Below are 20,761 nucleotides of genomic sequence, written 5' to 3'. Positions count from 1 at the left end.
TCCTCTCTCTTCCCCAGTCTATTTATTTAAGTTAGTACATATACTGTAGCCTTTTCTATGGAATTTATGTCCCACTTTCTCAGTCTCCACCCATTCCCCAACAGTCAGACCCCTACACACACACACACACACACACACACACACACACACACACACACACACACACACACACACACACACTACACAAATGCACACACACCATACATCCTCATTGAAAGGTAACAAAATACCTTGTCCTACATCCCTCTAAATAACATCTAGTGTGTGCTTGCATGCCTGTGTGTGTGTGTGTGTGTGTACGTGTGTGTATTGCCTATGGGGATACAAGTCCCAAATGATTGTTGCCTGAGGAGCAGGTGCATGATGGATGACATTCACATCTATAGCATACAAGTGCGTCAAATGCGTGAACGGGGACATAACTGTTTGTGTGTGTGTTCCTGGACCATTTTAAGCATATACCCTACAGAGTGAGGACATTTTGACCGGTCTTTACTTTATCAATGGGCTGTTGAGGATTAAGACTTGGTTTCAGGGCTATGGTTAGGATAAGGGTTAGGCATTTCATTTGGATGGTTAAGGTTAGGGTAAGGGGCTAGGGAATGTATTATGTCAATGAGTGTCCTCACTAAGATAGAAGTACAAAGGTGTGTCTGTGTGTGTACGTCAGTAAAGGGAGGTCAAGGGCTGTAGCAGTAGTAGTTAAGTTTGTCATGGACTGACAGAGTGAAAGTACAAAAGACAACGTGAGAGAAGACGACATATAAAGGAAGCTACAGGGAAATACTGTACGGCGATGGTGAGGATTAGAAAAACGACAAAACAAACACCTGCCGGCAAACGCCTGATTGCTCTAATTGGCAGTTTTATATTCAAGGATCCTTCATCAGGAAATATTCATAAATATAGATCATACTGTCAATGTGTTCAAGAGCATGTGTAATTATACAATACAAGAGCTGTGGAGTGGCCCGTAATGTCAGACAGAACCTGACGCATGGTCAAGAGCTTTTCGTCACTTGACGCGGGGCTGTGTTTTAGAATGTGTGCGTCTATTAAGTCCTTCCATGAGATTTATCGTCTAAAGAAGAGAGACAAGCGCAGTCTGATCCTCAGTTCCTGCCTGTCTGACAAAATAAAAAGCTGGTTTATGTTGTTGTGATATAAGGAGGGATGAAACGTGTTGCCTTTGCGGAGATGCAGTTGTCTACAGTGATGACATTGGTGTGTGTTTTTGTGCATGAGGACAGTTCCAATGTCGTTCCAACGCATGAGGAGATGCCCTTTATTTTACCTGAATCCTAATAATAAATCTCACCTTGCGTCCCTGTCCTCGTAGGTGTCTGTGGTCCACCTGTTGAAAACGGTGCGTCTGCTCCGCCTGCTGCGGCTGCTCCAGAAGATGGACCGCTACTCGCAGCACAGCACGGTGGTCCTCACCCTGCTGATGTCCATGTTCGCCCTGCTGGCCCACTGGATGGCCTGCATCTGGTACATCATCGGCAAGATGGAGATGGAGGCCAACACCTACAACTGGGATATCGGTGAGTGCAGGGAGTTGGGATGCCAAGTGTTGCTCTCAAATCCAAAAACCACCTTCCAATTCCCTTGCTGTTCATGATGGCACCATTCCTTTTCAGCCCACTGGGGGTGCTACTGGGCCCTCGACCAAATGCAGGTGGCGCATCTTCAGCTTGGATCAGTGTTACTAAGGGATTTAAATATGATTAAGGTGTGTGTGTACTTTCCTCAAGCATAAAGCATTTTTGTGATTTCCTTTTGGCTTTGTTAGCATGAATCATAACAAAACATGACACTTTAAAACACGGCGGAGATTCAGCAAATAAAACTCCCAGGAGATTGTTGAATTTATCCATCCATTATCTATAGTGCTTATCCTTTAAGGGTCATGGTGGGAGCTGGAGCCATTAGATCGAGAGGCGGAGTACATCCTGGACAGGTCGCGAACATATTGCAGGGCCAACATGCAGAGGCTACATCCACACAACTAGGTTTTAGTTTGAAAATATGTCACTACTGCTACATTTTCACCTGGCATCCCCACAACTTGAGGGCCTAAAACAGAGAAGTTTGGAAACAGCTTCACCACGTTTTATTTAAAAAAACTGAGAAACAAAGACACATTTGCTTCCCGATTGGTACTTACTCAGTCACGACTTCACTACCAGTGGTGAATACAAATTGTCGTATACAATTACTGTCCGAAACAGTTCCAACACTTTGTCTTTCCAAGAAAAGAAATCCCTGCTATTACTTTTTACTATGGTTTTTTCTCGTTTGTGTTTTCTCTAAATATTAAATCAGCTGCAGAGAAGACAATCTGCTTCCTGTTTACACCAGCACCTGCTCAGTGTACCAAATGGAGATAAAACACGTCTGTGGACAGACAAGTCTCCCTTTGGGATAAATAAACAAGTTATAATAATCCTAATAATGACAAGGAAAATAGTACCATGTTCTCTTTATAGAAAAAAGAAGAATTAAACCTAAAAGCGTGTGTCAGCCACACATGACGTGTTCAATGGAGTGAAAGCTTCAGTCCTAAAGGAGATACAACAAAAGTGTGAATCCAAATGAGGAGAACATGACTCCTACCTGCTGCTGTGGAGAGAGTTGAGTGGCGTGTGAAGTGTGTCCGCAGCTGGTCGTTGTCAACTTTGTTTCAAGGTGCTAATGGAATGTGGGCAGTGGAACCAATCGTGGACCTGGAACTGTATGATAGTGGGTGTTTGGGTGAGACTACTTGCAGTTCGGTTCAGTTGTGCTGTTGATGCTAATGTGATTCTTTGTGTATTTTTTTTTTTTTTTGATAGCATGTGTTTTGTATGTGTTGAGCAGCGAAGCAGGATGAAGTCATTTCATTTTCATTTTTCTAGCCGAGGGAGCAGTTCTGCAGCTTTGCACCGAATCAATAGAAAGGAAACACTGGACTGAAATAGTGGCTCGTAGCAGTAATAGTAGAATGTTCAATTCTTTATTGATCACCACGTTTTGATGAAGAAATAATTTTTCTGATCAAATAATTCCCACATATATTTTACGGAGGACCAAAGACTTTTCAGTTTCGTGGTACAGTGAGACTTCATTGCTCTTTATTTCCAAATCAGCAATGCCCGATGTGTGAAAGCTGCAGTGTCGACCTACATATATATATATATATATATGCATTCACCAAGATTAAAAACTGTCTAGCATTAACGAAGCACTTAAAAGACGAGTAGTGATGCGTTGTTTGGTGTTCGAGCTCTGCAGTGATATGACGATGCTCATAGTGAAAAGACACCAACATGCAGGTGCAGGGTTACAGCCTCATCGTGCTGTCATGTAAATGAGTGGGTGTCTGCACGCTACGGGCACTTCTGCATGTTTGTCTGGCTCTCTTAATGTTACAGTGAACGGCGTGTTTTATCAGCTTATTGAAGTTTATGATTTCCTAGTCAATTTATTGATTCCTGTGTCTGTTGTTAAGAAATGCATTTAGCAGGGGAAATGTGACACGAACGACTGTTCCAGGGTGTGTGTGTGTGTGTGTGTGTGTGTGTGTGTGTGTGTGTGTGTGTGTGTGTGTGTGAGAGTTGGCGAATATCGTGAATCTTCTCGTAGTATGTGATGGAGCCCCTCAGGCATCCCCTCAGCCTCCAGGTCCCTTATATAATGAGGCCCCCGGGGCTGATCTCTGGTCAGTATCGATGAGCCGCGGCACTCGCCGTTACCTCGGCCCTGTGCGACTTCATAACTGCTTCTGGGTCAGCATCGACTGGGGTCACGAGAACGATGCAGATTTCTCCTGCACCAATTACTGCATTTCAGTGTCATAAAATAAAATAACAGTCGGTATACGGAAGACAGGATTAATGTGTTGTGTCCTAATTATGTGTTTCTGATGCTGAAGTCGTGCAGCTATGAGGGGCCTCCATCCAATTACCATTCATCAGTGTCTGCGAGAGACTCTCCTGGGATCAGCTGCATGTCTTCACACTGTACTGACCAGAGATCAGTTCTGGTTCCCAGGCACAGGATCAGTTCCTACTGTAACATCCATTGTTCTTGCTGTGGCATGGAGGGGACCGCTGCTTAATGCAGTTTCCAGAGCCTGGTGCTGTTTTTCTGTATCGACATACTTCACTGCACGGTCTGACGTAACTGAAGCTCTTTGTATTTAAGCGTCTGTGCAATCACGCGACGTGTTAATGGTGGTAATAGCAAATACCTTTAAAATAAAGAATGTTTCAATATTCTAATGGTGTGAATATTATTTTAATAACGACTGTAGATCCTCCTCAGAACAGATAGGTTAATGCATTTTGGTGGTAATTTGGTACTAATTTCATTACTATCCCCACTCTTACGATTTGAAACCCAGGGTGGCTGCACGAGCTGGGGAAGCGTCTCGAGTCCCCGTACTTCGCCATCGGAGACGTCAACGGGACCGGCAGCGGGCCGCCGATCCGGAGCGTCTACATCGCCTCGCTGTACTTCACCCTGAGCAGCCTGACCAGCGTGGGCTTCGGCAACGTGTCGGCCAACACAGACGCCGAAAAGATATTCTCCATTTGTGTGATGCTTATAGGAGGTACACAGACACACAGGGATCACATGTATGTAATCTGATTTTGTGGATTACATGCTTGGCAATATCACACTACCGTTCAAAAGTTTGGGGTCACCCAGACAATTTCGTGTTTTCCATGAAAACTCACACTTTTATTTATCAAATGAGTTGCAAAATGAATAGAAAATATAGTCAAGACATTGACAAGGTTAGAAATAATGATTTTATTTGAAATATTAATTTTGTTCTTCAAACTTTGCTTCGTCAAAGAATGCTCCATTTGCAGCAATTACAGCATTGCAGACCTTTGGCATTCTAGCTGTTAATTTGTTGAGGTAATCTGTAGAAATTTCACCCCACGCTTCCTGAAGCACCTCCCACAAGTTGGATTGGCTTGATGGGCACTTCTTGCGTACCATACGGTCAAGCTGCTCCCACAACAGCTCAATGGGGTTGAGATCTGGTGACTGCGCTGGCCACTCCATTACAGACAGCATACCAGCTGCCTGCTTCTTCCCTAAATAGTTCTTGCATAATTTGGAGGTGTGCTTTGGGTCATTGTCCTGTTGTAGGAGGAAATTGGCTCCAATCAAGCGCTGTCCACAGGGTAGGGCATGGCGTTGCAAAATGGAGTGATAGCCTTCCTTATTTAAAATCCCTTTTACCTTGTACAAATCTCCCACTTTACCAGCACCAAAGCAGCCCCAGACCATCACATTACCTCCACCATGCTTGACAGATGGCGTCAGGCACTCTTCCAGCATCTTTTCACCTGTTCTGCGTCTCACAAATGTTCTTCTGTGTGATCCAAACACCTCAAACTTTGATTCGTCTGTCCATAACACTTTTTCCAATCTTCCTCTGTCCAATGTCTGTGTTCTTTGCCCATATCAATCTTTTCTTTTTATTGGCCAGTCTCAGATATGGCTTTTTCTTTGCCACTCTGCCTAGAAGGCCAGCATCCCGAGTCGCCTCTTCACTGTAGACGTTGACACTGGCGTTTTGCGGGTACCATTTAAAGAAGCTGCCAGTTGAGGACCTGTGAGGCGTCTATTATCTCAAACTAGAGACTCTAATATACTTGTCTTCTTGCTGAGTTGTGCACCAGGGCCTCCCACTTCTCTTTCTACTCTGGTTAGAGCCCGTTTGTGCTGTTCTCTGAAGGGAGTAGTACACACCGTTGTAGGAAATTTTCAGTTTCTTCGCAATTTCTCGCATGGAATAGCCTTCATTTCTAAGAACAAGAATAGACTGGCGAGTTTCAGATGAAAGTTCTCTTTTCTGGCCATTTTGAGAGTATAATCGAACCCACAAATGTGATGCTCCAGATACTCAACTAGCTCAAAGGAAGGCCAGTTTTATAGCTTCTCTCACCAGCAAAACAGTTTTCAGCTGTGCTAACATAATTGCACAAGGGTTTTCAAGGGTTTTCTAATCATCCATTAGTCTTCTAAGGCGATTAGCAAACACAATGTACCATTAGAACACTGGAGTGATAGTTGCTGGAAATGGGCCTCTATACACCTATGTAGATATTTCATTAAAAACCAGACGTTTCCACCTAGAATAGTCATTTACCACATTAACAATGTATAGAGTGTATTTCTGATTAATTTAATGTTATCTTCATTGAAAAAAACAGTGCTTTTCTTTGAAAAATAAGGACATTTCTAAGTGACCCCAAACTTTTGAACGGTAGTGTATATGCATTCCTCTTTCTGAAAATATGACTTTTCTGCCATATTTATAGTCAATTCAGAGTTTTCAAAGAAAACATGAACATTTTAACATGCACACAGTTTCATTATAATCCAGTCGCAAGTATAATGTCGATCAAACTGTCCTTGCAGGATGCTCTGATCAGGTTTAATCTTGATTGTCACACTAGGGGTGTTTTTTGGGGATGAAGAGAGGTCACTGAGGCAGGGTTTCCCCTGTGGACAGCTCTCATGCGGGTTCGGCTCAACGTTAAATGTCCCTGATTGCCCGGGGCCAGACGCAGTCCCACACAAACGCACGCTTGCAAACACACACACACATCCATTCTGTCCCTCGTGTGTTAAACGCAAAATGAAAACAAACACCCAGCACCTGTTCGTATTAATAGCAGAACACAGGTCAAATCCGGTGAGTTTGTGGAAGGAATTGGATTATTGCCTTATTAGGATTACTTCAACAGCAAAGCACCCTTTACCCTGCCGTACGGTACAGAGAAGAAATATTAGATTGAAATAGAGGTTTGGAAACAGCTTTTAAATGCAGTGACTGAAAGGTGTCAGCGTCGGAAAACAGGAGTCAGCGTACACGATGGTCACAGGGGACGTGAATTCTGTGTTCGGCACGTTTGTGCGACACGGCAGAACGAGATTAGGGGAATGCATTATCTGTGTGGGCGTATAAAGGGCAGGTATCTGTGCATTCCAATCAAATCTCCTCCTCTCAGTCCTGACACCAGTGTTCCTGTTTGGGAGGTACGGAGAAGCGAGACATGAATGTAAATATAGTATTTGCTTGTGGACTGTTTTATTTCTCAGTTTTTTTGCTCACATGAATTGACAGCTTGAATAAGACTTATGCTTCATCATATTCACGTTTGTGGTTTTCACTACAGAGCTCTTTGTCAGTGCTGCAGGGATTTAATCAGTCAGAATAATCAGTCAGTGAAAGTCAGTGGGAGCTTTCCTTTTTCCTGTTGAAATTGTATTTTTGTTTAAACACAGCAATGTGGCTACGTTCATAACACAGGAATCAAGGAAGATTATGAAAAATGTCCTATCTCACAATGTTAAAGGATTTGAAAAAAAAAGTAATCCTTCTGGTAGTTTTTGCAAAATTCTGCTACTAACAAATGAAAACAAATGGCCTCCTTGGCAATGGTCCTAGTCATCACATTAATTTCGACCTGCTTTCTGTTTACAGTGAGATACAAAATATATGAATCTGCTGGTGACATCCTCTGCCATTAAAACATCATCCAAATGCTTTTTCTATTGTGTTTTCTTGTCTGGACAAATTCTCTTTCATTCATGGTTATGTCCCATCATCTCTGTCTAACGCTCCCTCATCCCTTCCTCACTCCTCCTCTTCCTCCTCTCGCCCGCAGCGCTGATGCACGCCTTGGTCTTCGGTAACGTGACGGCCATCATCCAGAGGATGTACTCGCGCTGGTCTCAGTATCACACCAGAACCAAAGACCTCAAGGACTTTATACGCGTCCATCATCTGCCGCAGAGCCTCAAGCAGCGAATGTTGGAGTATTTTCAGACAACCTGGTCGGTCAACAACGGCATCGACTGTAATGAGGTATAATAACAAGAAGAGGAAGAAAAAATGTGCGCAATCTAAGTGTTTTTGTGCCTCCACACACCACAAGCACATCCAAAAGTCTGAGACCACATGGGGAAAGTGGCCCCTTGCTGTATAAAACCCTTATTGTCCTTTTTCACTTAGGTTATTTTGACACTCGGCAGCTCAGCACACACAGAGATCAATTTCATTCGAAAGATCGCCTACTTCTCACTTCTCACTCATCGGGCACATTTAAACTCATCATCGGAGCGATAATATGATCGATACGACACGATTACATGATTATTACAATGTCACAAGGACACAAAGAATCTATGTATGACACGTATGACATGTTTGTCCTGGAATTTCTGTTTATGTTGTGGTGACATTTATTGCAGGTTAAAATAAACCAAAAAAGGCAGAGATGGAGCTCAATTTGCCAAAGTGGTGTGAGAATAGCTGAGAGAAAACACAGGCAGAGCAGGAGGGTGAGCGGCACCTTCTTCTTAACAAGCCCAGGGAAGCCAGTCAGTCAGTAGTCTAATAGCAGCTCGTCCCTCCAGGCTGTGGATGCCTGCGAGACAGCTGTCAGAGCCCCGACCAGCGCTTAGATGGAACCATGATGGTGATGAATCCCAGACAGATGAATAATAGATGGGCCTGTTGATTAAAGTCAGCCTGGCTCTGATGACTCATTGATCGACTCAGTGCGACGGTGAGCTCCAGATCTTTGTCCTGACAAGGAGACGGATAAATGGCATGTGGGGCTTTGATATTTTTTTTGTTCTTCTAAACAGTGAAAGTGATTTTCCAGATTGAGTTTGGTTGCATGTGTTGTGCACAGTTTATAATGTCTTTGTTCACTTTAGGTAGATGTTTCTTCGGAGGGACCATCATTTAGTTAATATCTACACTAGGGCTACATTCATGCTATTTTTTTTTTTTTTACCCATCTAAAAGTTTTAGAGCCGCTAAAACACAGAAGCTTGGAAACACTGCTGGCCATGATTCAGTTTGACTCCTGGGCAAAGTTTTAGTCTGGACGGGCAGAAACGGAGATGTAAGATGAGTGGAAACGCTGACATACACACAACCGCTTGCTGTTTGGGTCTTTTCGGTCATGACGTACATTTCGCTTCCTGTTATCTTTGCTAGAAGTGATGATACATTGACTCATGTGTGTAGTTGACAAGCTGTTATTGGAGTAATCTGGAACATTTCTGCGACTAACAACCAAAAAGCTTCCTGTTCACACAGGCAGGCACATGCCCAGTGACCGTGAGTGGTCATGAGATATTTCCTTTTTTAGGCTTGATAGTATGGACGGGGCTTAAAACTGATACGCAGCTAAAATACTTGTGTGGACAGAAATTGTTTTAGTTTGAAATTGATGTTTCAAACAAAAACGTTATAGTATGGATGTAAATGGTAAATAGGTTCACACACACATTCATACAGTGCATCTATGTGCAGCACTTGCTCTATGAGAAAGTGCCATTTGGGGTTCAGTATCTTGCCCAAGGAAACTTCGGCATGCGGACTAGGGAAGACTGGGATCGAACCACTGACCTTCTGGTTAAAGGACGACTGCTTTAACCCCTGAGCCTTCTTAGAGACATTCAAATTTACGTTGACACATCATGTTATTTTATTTATTGGCCGAATGGAAATTAAATCAAGTTCCCTCCATCTCATTTCCTGCCTCACCCCCTCTCTCATCTGCTCCACAGTTACTGAAGGACTTCCCGGACGAGCTGCGGTCCGACATCACCATGCACCTTAACAAGGAGATCCTGGAGCTGTCGCTGTTTGCCTCCGCCAGCCGCGGCTGCCTGCGCTCCCTGTCCCTGCACATCAAGACCTCCTTCTGCGCTCCGGGAGAGTACCTCCTCCGTCAGGGCGACGCTCTCCAGGCCATCTTCTTAGTCTGCTCGGGTTCCATGGAGGTGCTGAAGGACGGCATGGTGCTGGCCATCCTGGGTACGATGAAGGGAAGGCGACAGGGTTTAGTCATGGGTTTGCCACTTATAATGCCACCGTTATAGTTTTACTATGAACGCTTCATAATACAGCTCCAGGTGGCTCATTGTGATAAAGCTGTGGCCGGTAAATGAGCTCATTGTTTAGAGGAAGAAGCTTTACGGTGTCTTAAAGGCCACCGCTCATCCTCAGAGCCCATTGTTATTATTAATAATTAACTTCCATAAAATCAACTCCGGTTAGATGCCATTTTTTCAACAATATGTTCTCGCTGTAAGAACGTATCTATGACTCTGCAGACAAAGTGAGGGAGGTGGGCTCCTTATTTTCACAGCTTTGATTGAAGTTGGGTGATATAATATATTATCCCCCCCCCCCTTTAATAAAAATATGAAGCTCATTCATTTTAAAAGTTAGTGAGCAAAATTTATATCGTTCACGTCCCTGTGTGCAAAATTTATCTGAAACAAGATGGAAACAGGCCTCAGTCTTGCTGTCTTCCCAACCACACATCTGCCATGTGTGTGTGTGTGTGTGTGTGTGTGTGTGTGTGTGTGTGTGTGTGTGTGTGTGTGTGTGTGTGCGTGCGTGCGTGCGTGTGTGCGTGCGTGCGTGCGTGCGTGCGTGCGTGCGTGCGTGCGTGCGTGCGTGCCAGGATAGAGTGTGAGTCAATATGAGAAAGCAAGGTAAAGATCTGAATTTGAAACAACATCCATGACTTTGTCTCTGTGTGTGGTACTTCAAATCTTTGTGTGTGTGTTTGTGTATCTGTGTGCGTGTGTCTACCTGTTGTCTGTCAGCACCTCAATGCTAATGCTCCTTCTGAAGAAAGTTTGTGTGTTTTGATGCACGTTTGTATCAAGTAGCTGGAACTGTTACCTGTGCACAAAATACTGTGTGTATGCATGTGTGCGTGCGTGGGTGTGTAGGCTTAAAAGGCGCCAAGCATTGTCTCTGTGCTCGTCTGCTGACTGTGCAGAAGGTCAGGCTGACAGTGTCTGACTGAAGGAGAGAACAGCTTCTCTCGATCCATTTCTCTTTCCATGCGCGTCCCTCTCCCTCGATCCTCTTCTTCCCTGTCACGACACCAGTGTGTAGTGACGGATCAGTGCCACATAATAGAGAGTGGCAGAGTGGGAGCGCGGCAGACGGGCGAGAGACTGAGAGGTTGAAGAGAAGGTTTGGTTGACGGACAGATAGGAGGAAGACGGGATGTGTGTAGTGGGATATCTGAAAGAAATCAAACAGATGCAGAAGCACAGGAGTGAAGGAGTGAACGGAAGATAGAGGGAGAAGTGGGGAGAAAAGCAGAAGTAGCAATAAGAAGCAAGTAAATGTGGAAGGAGAGAAAGGAGGAAAAGGTGGAGACGTGAAGGCAGGAAGATAAACTTGAAGAAAGGAGTGAAAGAAGAATGACATGGAGAGTAGAAGAAAGGGAATGGAAAAATGGAGTAGGAAAAGTTAAAGATGAAAAGGAAGGACAGAAGCAATGACCGAATAAAAGGAAGGGAAACAAAATTCAGAAGAACAAGGGGAAGGAAGGAAGGAAGGAAGGGAAGAGGAAAAATATGGAGGAATAAATAGCAAGAAGGAAATAGAGAACAGGGAGGTAATGGGGTGAGAAAAGAGAGGGAAACACCAAAGAATGGGAAGGAAAGGACGGGAACAAATTTAAATAAAAAAGGAATGAAGGAATGGAGTTGGAAAAGAATGAATGAACGAAAACAGGGAGTAGGAACCTAAGAGAGGACAGAAATCAAAAAGAAGGGAATGAAGGAGAGTCAACAAAGGAAGAAAGAGGGAGGAAAACAGGAAGAAAGAAGGGGAAAATGGAGGAAACAGAAAGAGGGAGGGAGGGTGAGAAGAAATTAGTGACATAATGAGCAGGGGGAGTGGACTGAGAGAAACAGAGTAACAACGGTCACGACTGGTGCTTCATCAGCGTTAATTGAGCAGCGTTCACAATGACCATGAATGTTTGATCACAGCTTTAGGGGCATTAACGCTAACGGGGGAACTCCGCCCCCGTGCTGTATCAGGAAAACAGGAAGCAGCCGTCACAGCCGCATCACTAACAATGTATTAACACAAAGACAAATTATGTTTCATAAATAATCATCTCAGACTGTGAACAGTACAAATCTCTTCGTCTCTTAAAACTTTCTTCTCTCACATGTCACTTCCACCTGTCACATCTTCCTCACTTTGTGGCCGATGCGTTCACAGACGAGCAGTCGTGCTCTTTAACGTTTTATTTGTCACCTGGCAAGTGTTAGCGGTTAATTAGCACGAGACGTTATTGTTAATGTAGAAACGGGATGGTGTCCGTTGTGTTTATTTCCAGCAGCCTGGTCTTGTTCTGTGTTGTGATGTGTGGTGTAAGAAGTAGATGAGCAGACACAGTCAGCAAAAGGCCTAAATTATGTGGAGATTTTTCCCTATAAGAGCGAGGTCTGGATTTCACGTTCGGATTTTGTGATGCTTTCACTCATAATTCTGCACTTGCACTCAAATACACCCTGCTTGTGCTTGGATTTCCTATGCTCCAGCTTTTGTCTTCTCCAATGGGATGCCAGGTGTAGTGATGATGACCCTTCCCCTGTTGTGGGTGTGTTGCTTGCGATGTCTTTAACAGGGTTCATTTTCATCATTTTCGCCCCCCACTGCTTTAATATTACACAGGCTGATTAAAGATGGGAGGAAAAAAGTGTACGTACAAATAAATAGATAATATGGTCAAGTAAAAGTGACACATAAACAGTTCTACTTAAGTAAACGTAAGTACTCGCTTTTAATTATACTTATTTTAAATATACCTATTGAACTAAAGTAAAAGTACACCCCGAGTGTATATTCCCTAATGCAATGGTAGACAACATCATCATGACTGTGGCCATGGACCCATCCATCTCAGGTTTTTTCTTCACCAGGGACGCTGTCGCTGAGCTTTGATCTAGAGGAGGCGGGGTTTAATGTTAGCTACCCGCTCTGATTGGATCAATGGACAAGTTTCCCTCCTGTCATTAAAAAACTTCATTCAGTGTAACTCACAGACACATCAGCAGCTCAGATGTCTCCCGACATGAGGCCTTAAAAGTGGTGTTGAACAGACAGGTGGCCGTCCAACTGCCTGAACACTACACTGCTCCAACTCTCCCCCTCACTCCAAACTGAGCACTCCCTCTCAGACTACTCAGTAAATGGAAGATTTGATGCTTCGCAGTTTGCATCACAGACTCACCAGGGTCGACAACTTCAACCCCTCTCACCAGCATGTAAACATTATGCTGTGATGCTGTTTCTCACCTCCTCTGCACATATATATATATATATATATATATATCTCCCTCTGTCTCTGTGCAGGTAAAGGTGACCTGATCGGGGCGAACGTGTCCTTAGACGACCGGGTGATAAAAACCAACGCGGACGTGAAAGCTCTGACCTACTGTGACCTGCAGTGTATTAACCTGAGGGGCCTGTATGAGGTGTTGGACCTTTACCCTGAGTACTCCCACCACTTCGTCCAGGACATCCAGCAGGACCTCACGTACAACCTGAGGGAGGGACACGAGACACACGTAAGTCCATCTCAGTCATTTTAAACTCCCCGTCCACTTAAAAATGTCTCTTTGTGGTAGATTTGGATGTTTGAGCTCCGCTGTGCAGACTGATACTGTGTAAGTGGAGAGATTTACACAAGACGTCTCAAAGTAGCCAAAACCCTAAAATTAACCGGGTGTGTTTGCATGAATTTGTACATCTAGAATCATACTCAATGCAAACATTTTTTTTATATCATTTCCCCCACGATTCTCCTCCTTGCATCAGTTATAACTTGCAATAACTGTGTGTAAGTGTGTGTGTGTGTGTGTGTGTGTGTGTGTGTGTGTGTGTGTGTGTGTGTGTGTGTGTGTGTGTGTGTGTGTGTGTGTGTGTGTGTGTGTGTGTGTGTGTGTGTGTGTGTGTGTGTGTTTGTGTGAGTGATAGAAAGAGAGAATGAAAGCAAAAAATAGCCATGGCACTCAGAGGAGCTCTGCTGCCGTAATTACAGTCAGGTGTTTCTGCCTCTCCTGCTCAAACACCACTGCCCCACTTACACACACACACACACCCACACACACACACACTACCTGCCGCAGGGCTTTAAGGTGACACTAATGTGCAGAGGAGCAGCCCAAACCACCGGTCTGAGTGGAGTTGGGATGAAGACAAAGGGAAGGTAGCAGCTCAGGGTGTGTTTGTGGCTGAGATGTTGAAATTGTCTTTTGGACATTACTGTTGTCCGTATTAAGGTGAATTATTTGCAGCATTGCATCACCCCAAGCCATACAATCATGCAATTTTCTTTTAGCCACTTCAGAGTGTTATTTACTGCTGAGCTTTGTGAAATGGCTCCTCTGTAAATTAAAACTTAGGAAAGAAAGGCCACATCTCGCATTGCTCTCGCTCCCGCAGATCGTTTACTGTTTCCTCTGTGGCTCTCCTCCAGGTTAAGGTTAGACTGTCCACAACAGCTCTGGATCCTCAGGTAACAAGCCACACTTTCTCTCACACACACACACACACACACACACACACACACACACACACACACACACACACACACACACACACACAGAGATTGACGATTTACAATCTAAAGGCAAAGTGTGCCACTTTGCACCATTTACCCAAAAGACTCCACACAACCTTTTAATCAGCCCTCCATAAAACTGAACTCAAATAACCGCAGATACATTTTTCTACTGATAATGGACTCAATCCCTCTTTTACACTTAATGACACTGATAAAGAGAGTTTTTTTTCCCTTTGGTAGGCAGGTTGAAGCAGGGGAGAGATCAATGCTGCACAGGAATGAGTTGACAATCATTAAATCACGGCCAAACCAGAACAGAGGGGCGATGAAATGCTCCGTGTCCTTTCATTGTTGAGAATCTACAAAAATAAAATAAACTGTAGTCAGGTATTTTACAGCAAAATCGATCAAGCTGAGCGGAGCCATTAACCACACGCTGGTTTTATTTCCCTTCGAGTGAACTGGGGTTCAGAGGCCACAGATCAATAGCTTATTGTCAACCTTATATCACCCATTACCTCATTGTATCCTAATCCTGCAGCTGATCAGCTTCACAGCAATTTAGCACAAGTGCAGACCTTTGACAAATGAGGACACGTGTCAGAGTTCACTCATTTTGTTTATTTTTCTGCAGGTTACATTTGCAGCCCGGGGCTTTTTGGTCCACGCCATCGCTCTTAAATCCAGCCGAGTGTTGTGCTCCTTACATTTACAAGTCATCAGTGCATATATATATATATATATGTATTAATCGTTCCTCTGTTTGTTCCAGGGTCATGATTGAACAAAAACAGCTTCAGCATCTTTAGAGGAATCAGGAAAAAAAAGGAGAAGAGCAACATTTGACGACATACAGAGATTTTTTATTTTATTTTTGAAAAAGTCGCATTCAAGCAAATTTCCATTGACATCATCAAGGCTGATTCTTCAGATGACTCAACTCAACATGAATAGATTTTAATTCCATGCCAGCTCTCTGCTTTTTTTTCATAGTTATATAACCTGCAAAAGTTCTCCGCACTCCAATGCCACGTTTGAAAATGTCCTGAAATTTCTCTCGCATTTTCCAGTCAGGGGTGAGAAGGAACGGCCAAGTGGTGCAGGGTTATCCGTCCATCATCGAGGCTCAGGAGGAACACGAAGACGATGAGGAGGATGAGGAGGAAGACAGGGCCCCATCTGTGTCTCCTTCATCGGAGCAGAATCGAGCCGTGAACCTCAGGGACGCCAGTGCCAGGTCTCTGCTGAGCGGACCCAGCCAGAGGACCACGGTACAGAGCTCCAGGAGCTCACGGACGAAGATCCAGGAAATTACTTTGACCACTTTAGACCCTTCCAACCTCAGCCCCAGGTTAGTTCGATCACCATTGATTTGTCTGTCTACCTGTGTAGGCCTGTGTCTCCCTGCGCCGCTGTGTCTATTTTGGTCATTTCTTCTGCACAGAGCCTGTCGTGCAAAACTTGGTCTGAGACAAAAGTGAGAAACAATATTTGTGTGACCTCTCGTTGTTTACTTTACTAAACTTAGTGGCAGTGAAACAGAGGTTAGAGTTTCTTTGTGCTCAGTAACGGATCAGGGTTCAGCTAGGAGGGTCTCAGATTGGCCAAACCTTACTCCACTGGCCACACAGATCACATGACCAAGTCGCTTCATCTGTAGAGGGAGGAAATGAATAAATTGGACAATAAACAAATATAAAAAATGTAAATATATTTGTAAAAATACTTTCATTACTGGATAGTGGGAGGAAGTGAAAATGCGTCATTCAAGTCGAAGACCGGTAAAAGGGGCCAACAACTACTTTCTTTTTTTTTTTTTGCACGGATTAAACAAACTAAATTCAATGTGCTAATTCATAAGCTGTGCTGCAATGGATGGTGGATTTATTTTGTCACACATGTAGTGTAAAAATTACCAATATATTATATTTCAATGTTGTTCATAGAGGATCCAATAATAAAAACGTAATCTTTTCTTCCTGTTCCAGGATTTTGGACGGTACAGAAGACAGTGAGGGCACCGAGAGCTCCCTGGCCTTCTCCTTCTCCACCACCCAAGGCGGTCCTGTCAGTGAACCAACCAGTGCCTCAGCGTCTGCCACAGGTCCTCCCATCCAACACCACACAGCAGTTTACCTCTCAAATATGACACATTTACCTCCAACCTGCCAAATCCTGCATAGTGAGAAATGTTCACATCCTGAGCCTTGCAGAGCTGTTGTACATCGAGCATGATTTATGGAATTTTGCATTTTCTGTGGATGCTCAGAAGATTTATCAGCTGCCTCCATGCAATAACTGCTGGGTGCAAATTTGTACTTCTTGTTCGAAGCCCTGGAAGTGATTTGTAACGCGTTAATTTGTGTCACAGATATGCTGCAGATCAGCACGGCAGAATTAGCAGCAAAAGCCGAAGAGACCAGGGGGCAACTGCGACATCTTGACCAGCAGGTAGAACGAACTGTGTGTCTGTGGTTTGTGTGTGATGGGAGAGAGACGGACAGGTGGGCTCGCACACATGGCCATGTCAGCATGTCGGTGATAGGATTGAGAGAAGTAATGAACCAAGAAAAAAATGAATATGTATGCTCAGTCCAGTGTTTCTTATTTATTATATCTCCCACTGAGCCCCAGTCTGTAGGATGTTCATAAAAAAGAGCGACGAGACAAGAGCAATGCAGGGAGGAAGAGGAGAAAAGGCGGATGTCACAAAGGGCAAAGAAAGGGAAAGGATAAAAAGAGGAGTGTGAAAGATGGTGGCACGACACCTTCACGGTTATAAACGCTGGCCTCGCTGGCCTTTCTCCGTCTCCGTGGGTGACCGCTGTTTGACAGGAAGTCTCTCAGCGGGGTCCTGTAGATTGTTAATCCTGACTTGCATCCATCCACTCCGATCACCATAGGAGATGAAGAGGGGGGGGGTTAAACCCTATCTGCTCCCCACGATCACATGCACAACTGACAAATGAGGACATTGTATGTAACCTGGCACATGAACGCTAGCACCTAACATGTGTGAAAATTATTAATTGTTAATGAAAACTCGTAAATTTAATTTAATTTGCGTTGACATTTGCTGTCGGTAAGTTATTTATAGTCGTTGGTTTCATGTAGTGCAATGCAGAATAGGCCGATAGCAACAGTAACTAACAACAATAGGACACTTTTTAAAATCAAAGGTCAAGAGTCGCTTGTATTACAGAGTATTAGGACCATGTTGGAGAAAAAGAACCTCTGAAATTGCAGAATAAAATTGTAGCATTAATAAAATAAAGTCCTAATATTATGAGAATTAAGTCATAATTGAGAAGAAACTATTAATGTTACAAGAATAAATGGAAAAAAGAAGCATTACAACCCATGTTTGCCAGATTTTCACTCACACCCATTCGTAACCAATGACAACCTTCCAGTTACCCACTACAAAACATGTCCTCCCCCACTCAAGAGGCAATTTCCTTCAAATATGTGTGATCTCATGATATTCCTCCTCTAAAATGACACGTAGCCTAAAGTTACAACTTTACTCTCGAAATCCTGATTTTCTTTTCTTCAACGTGGCCCTAATATTCCACAACACTCTTGAGACCTACCGTTTAAAAACAAGCTGTGCAGTTCTCACTTTCTCTGTCTCAGCTCGTAGGCGACTGCACCTCTAAACAGAAAAACATGAATTTCAGTCGTTCAGAGGTGAAGCCCTTTGAACCGAAAACGTCATTTCTGTGCTGATTCTGTCCAGAACCACACAGAAGCGGATAAATATTAATGAATCTCAAATTGTGTGAACGCAGCAACGAAGCTGCGGCCTGTGATCTCTCACCTTTGACTCTGAGGTGACGTCTGTGCGTGTGAAAGGGTTTATTCTAGTGGGAGATGAATAATGCATCAACAGGACTGAAGTGAGGCCTTAACATGGCGACGTCTGCACCGTGTCATGGAAATCATAATGCACCATTACACGGGAGAGCTGGACCGATGGAACCATTTGCTGAATGTTCAGAGTAATTGCTCTTATAATTATGAGAAGACGCTAAAGAAACAAAACAACAGACACACTTGAGAATGAAACATACACACACACATCCAAGCACAGCGGTGGTGACCGACTTCAGTAAATGAAGAGTGATCAGCAAAACCAAATACTACAAGCTGAGTATAATCATTATTATACAAACTGTATATACTTTGTACTTGAAACAGTGTGTTTTTGAACCTTTTGGAAAGGTTGAACAACCTGTTCACACAACACTGACATACTGTCATTATTTGTTATAAATGTTGTTATAAATGTGTTAGCAAACAGTTTATTAATTTTATTAATTATTTTATAACATTATCAAACATTTGGGGTCATGTTTTTTGGCCGCAGTTTGGTCTCTTTCCGCTCTTTTTTGGTCTCCCGAGTGAAATATGCAGCTGTTAAGTAGCTAAAGCTCCACAACAAAGTTAGTTGCTAATTTAGTTGCTGTGCTGTTTGATGCTGGGCGACACAGTGGTGCAGTGGTTACTGTTGCCTCAGAGTGAGAAGGTCCTGGGTTTGAACCCTTGTTCGATAAGGGCCTATCTATTTGGAATTTGCATGTTCTCCCGATAGACTGTATATAAATATGGACGACGTGACTCCACTTCTTCCCGCTATGCAGAAATGACGCCAAAATATCCTAGATACCAGCAGCTTCATCCTGTGCATCTAGAGCCAGTCCAGACATTTTCTGAGGGGGCTGACGGTAAAAATTACGGAATAATGTACGAAGCAAATGAAAAATCGGAATATCCCTGCATTATTCACTGTGCTTATTAATGACACAGTGTACCTGTGGCTGCGGTGGGTTGTGCTGCTGTTTTGTGCGATGGTCCCCTCTGAGGTGTGAGTACTGGAATCCTGTTGACAGGGTGTCGGATTGGACTGTCCTGTCGCTCTCAGCTTCTCTATTTTTATCAGAGCCAGAGTTTACATCCAGGCTTTTATCAGTCCCTCGGGGAAGGGAGAAAGAGGCGAGAGAACATTTTGCTCACCTAGAACTACTGATCAGGACTCTGTACGAAAGATCAACGTTACACAAAGTAAAATTACATGTACGTTTCTCCAATTTGTCCTATTTTTAAAATAATTTTATTCAAGTTCTGCACATATCACAGGCACAGGTGAGGTCAGTACTCCTGCCCTACCCCTGTTCCCAGCCTCTCCTTCTCACCTGCCAAACCATTGGTGATTTACTTAAGCTGTAGTTGCAGCAGTTTGCCTTTCACACATGCACAACCCAGTGGGGGGGGGCTTCTCTGCTCTGACGCGTTCACAACAGCAACTAATTCTGCTGGCAGAGACAGGAAGTAAAGTATTATATCCGCTGCGGAGATCACATGATTTAGTTTATATATATATATTTGAATCCAGCGGCGGATCTCATGCTGTGCTCTGACTTTATAATATTGGGCTCCGGTTAATAATATAATGAACAAAAACAGTGATCACCTCCCGACACGATCACGCAGCGACGGGACTTGATCCCACCTGGAGCTGTGTGTCCTGCTGAGGGCGGATGTGCATCCAGCAGCAGTGATATGGGATGAATGGTCACCACTGCCCTGACTGGCAGAAGCATATGGCACGTTGGCAGGGCTCCACGGCCGTGCCCTCTGTGGACACGCCACATGCAGAGTGCCACTGATCACCAGACGCCCCCCCCCTCATCCCCTTATCAGTGTAATGACCAATTATAGCAGCATGATATTACATGCTAAACAGCAAGCGGGGGGGGGGGGCAAGTACACTGTGACCCAAAATTTTGTCTGACCTGAAAATACCAAATTCGTAGTGATGTACTGTATTGTATAACCCGGGCCTTTTTGTTCCTGGTGAAGTGTTTTCCTAGAAAGTTTGTCTTTATTACATCACCAGAAAGGACAACTACACAACTGCCACTCCATGTTGAGAGTTGTGGGCATAGACAGGATATTGCAATCCTAATTACAGGGTTTCTGCTGGGTCTTAAAAAGTCTGAAATTAAAGCATTGAATTTAAGCCCTAGTTTAAAGTTTATTAAAATATAACGTATACTTAGGTTTGTCATTATTATGTTCACGTTCATTAAACTCTACTTTTCTCGCCTTTTCTTTATAAAGTGAAATATTTTGCCGACATGCATTGTTTGTAATGTCTCCGTGTCTCTTCTCAACGATATTAGATATCAGCACGCTGCAATACAACTACAAACAAGACAAACCTGGAGCTGATAACTCAGTCTACGAATACCCTGGACAGAATGTATCTCTGCTCGTCTGTGGTAAAGACGGTGGATACCTCCTGTCTGTGCCCGTAGTTTGAAAGATATCCTGGTGTT

The 20,761-nt window shown here is 43.7% G+C and overlaps 1 protein-coding gene across 1 annotated transcript in view; it reads left to right on the top strand.

The window, feature by feature from the left end:
• Positions 1-20,761, top strand: part of kcnh8 (potassium voltage-gated channel, subfamily H (eag-related), member 8) — a 48,075-nt gene that overhangs the window by 23,567 nt on the left and 3,747 nt on the right. The window contains exons 7-15 of the mRNA XM_035183047.1: positions 1,340-1,544; positions 4,385-4,594; positions 7,677-7,876; positions 9,595-9,844; positions 13,208-13,422; positions 14,334-14,372; positions 15,491-15,771; positions 16,409-16,524; positions 16,792-16,871. Coding sequence (XP_035038938.1) covers positions 1,340-1,544; positions 4,385-4,594; positions 7,677-7,876; positions 9,595-9,844; positions 13,208-13,422; positions 14,334-14,372; positions 15,491-15,771; positions 16,409-16,524; positions 16,792-16,871 — 1,596 coding nt within the window. The remainder of the gene's footprint in view (positions 1-1,339; positions 1,545-4,384; positions 4,595-7,676; positions 7,877-9,594; positions 9,845-13,207; positions 13,423-14,333; positions 14,373-15,490; positions 15,772-16,408; positions 16,525-16,791; positions 16,872-20,761) is intronic.

This window comes from Hippoglossus stenolepis, chromosome 17, assembly GCF_022539355.2.
Source record: "Hippoglossus stenolepis isolate QCI-W04-F060 chromosome 17, HSTE1.2, whole genome shotgun sequence".
Lineage (NCBI taxonomy): Eukaryota > Metazoa > Chordata > Actinopteri > Pleuronectiformes > Pleuronectidae > Hippoglossus > Hippoglossus stenolepis.
The sequence above is the reverse complement of the archived record's forward strand: the minus strand, read 5'-3'. Positions and strand labels throughout refer to the sequence as shown.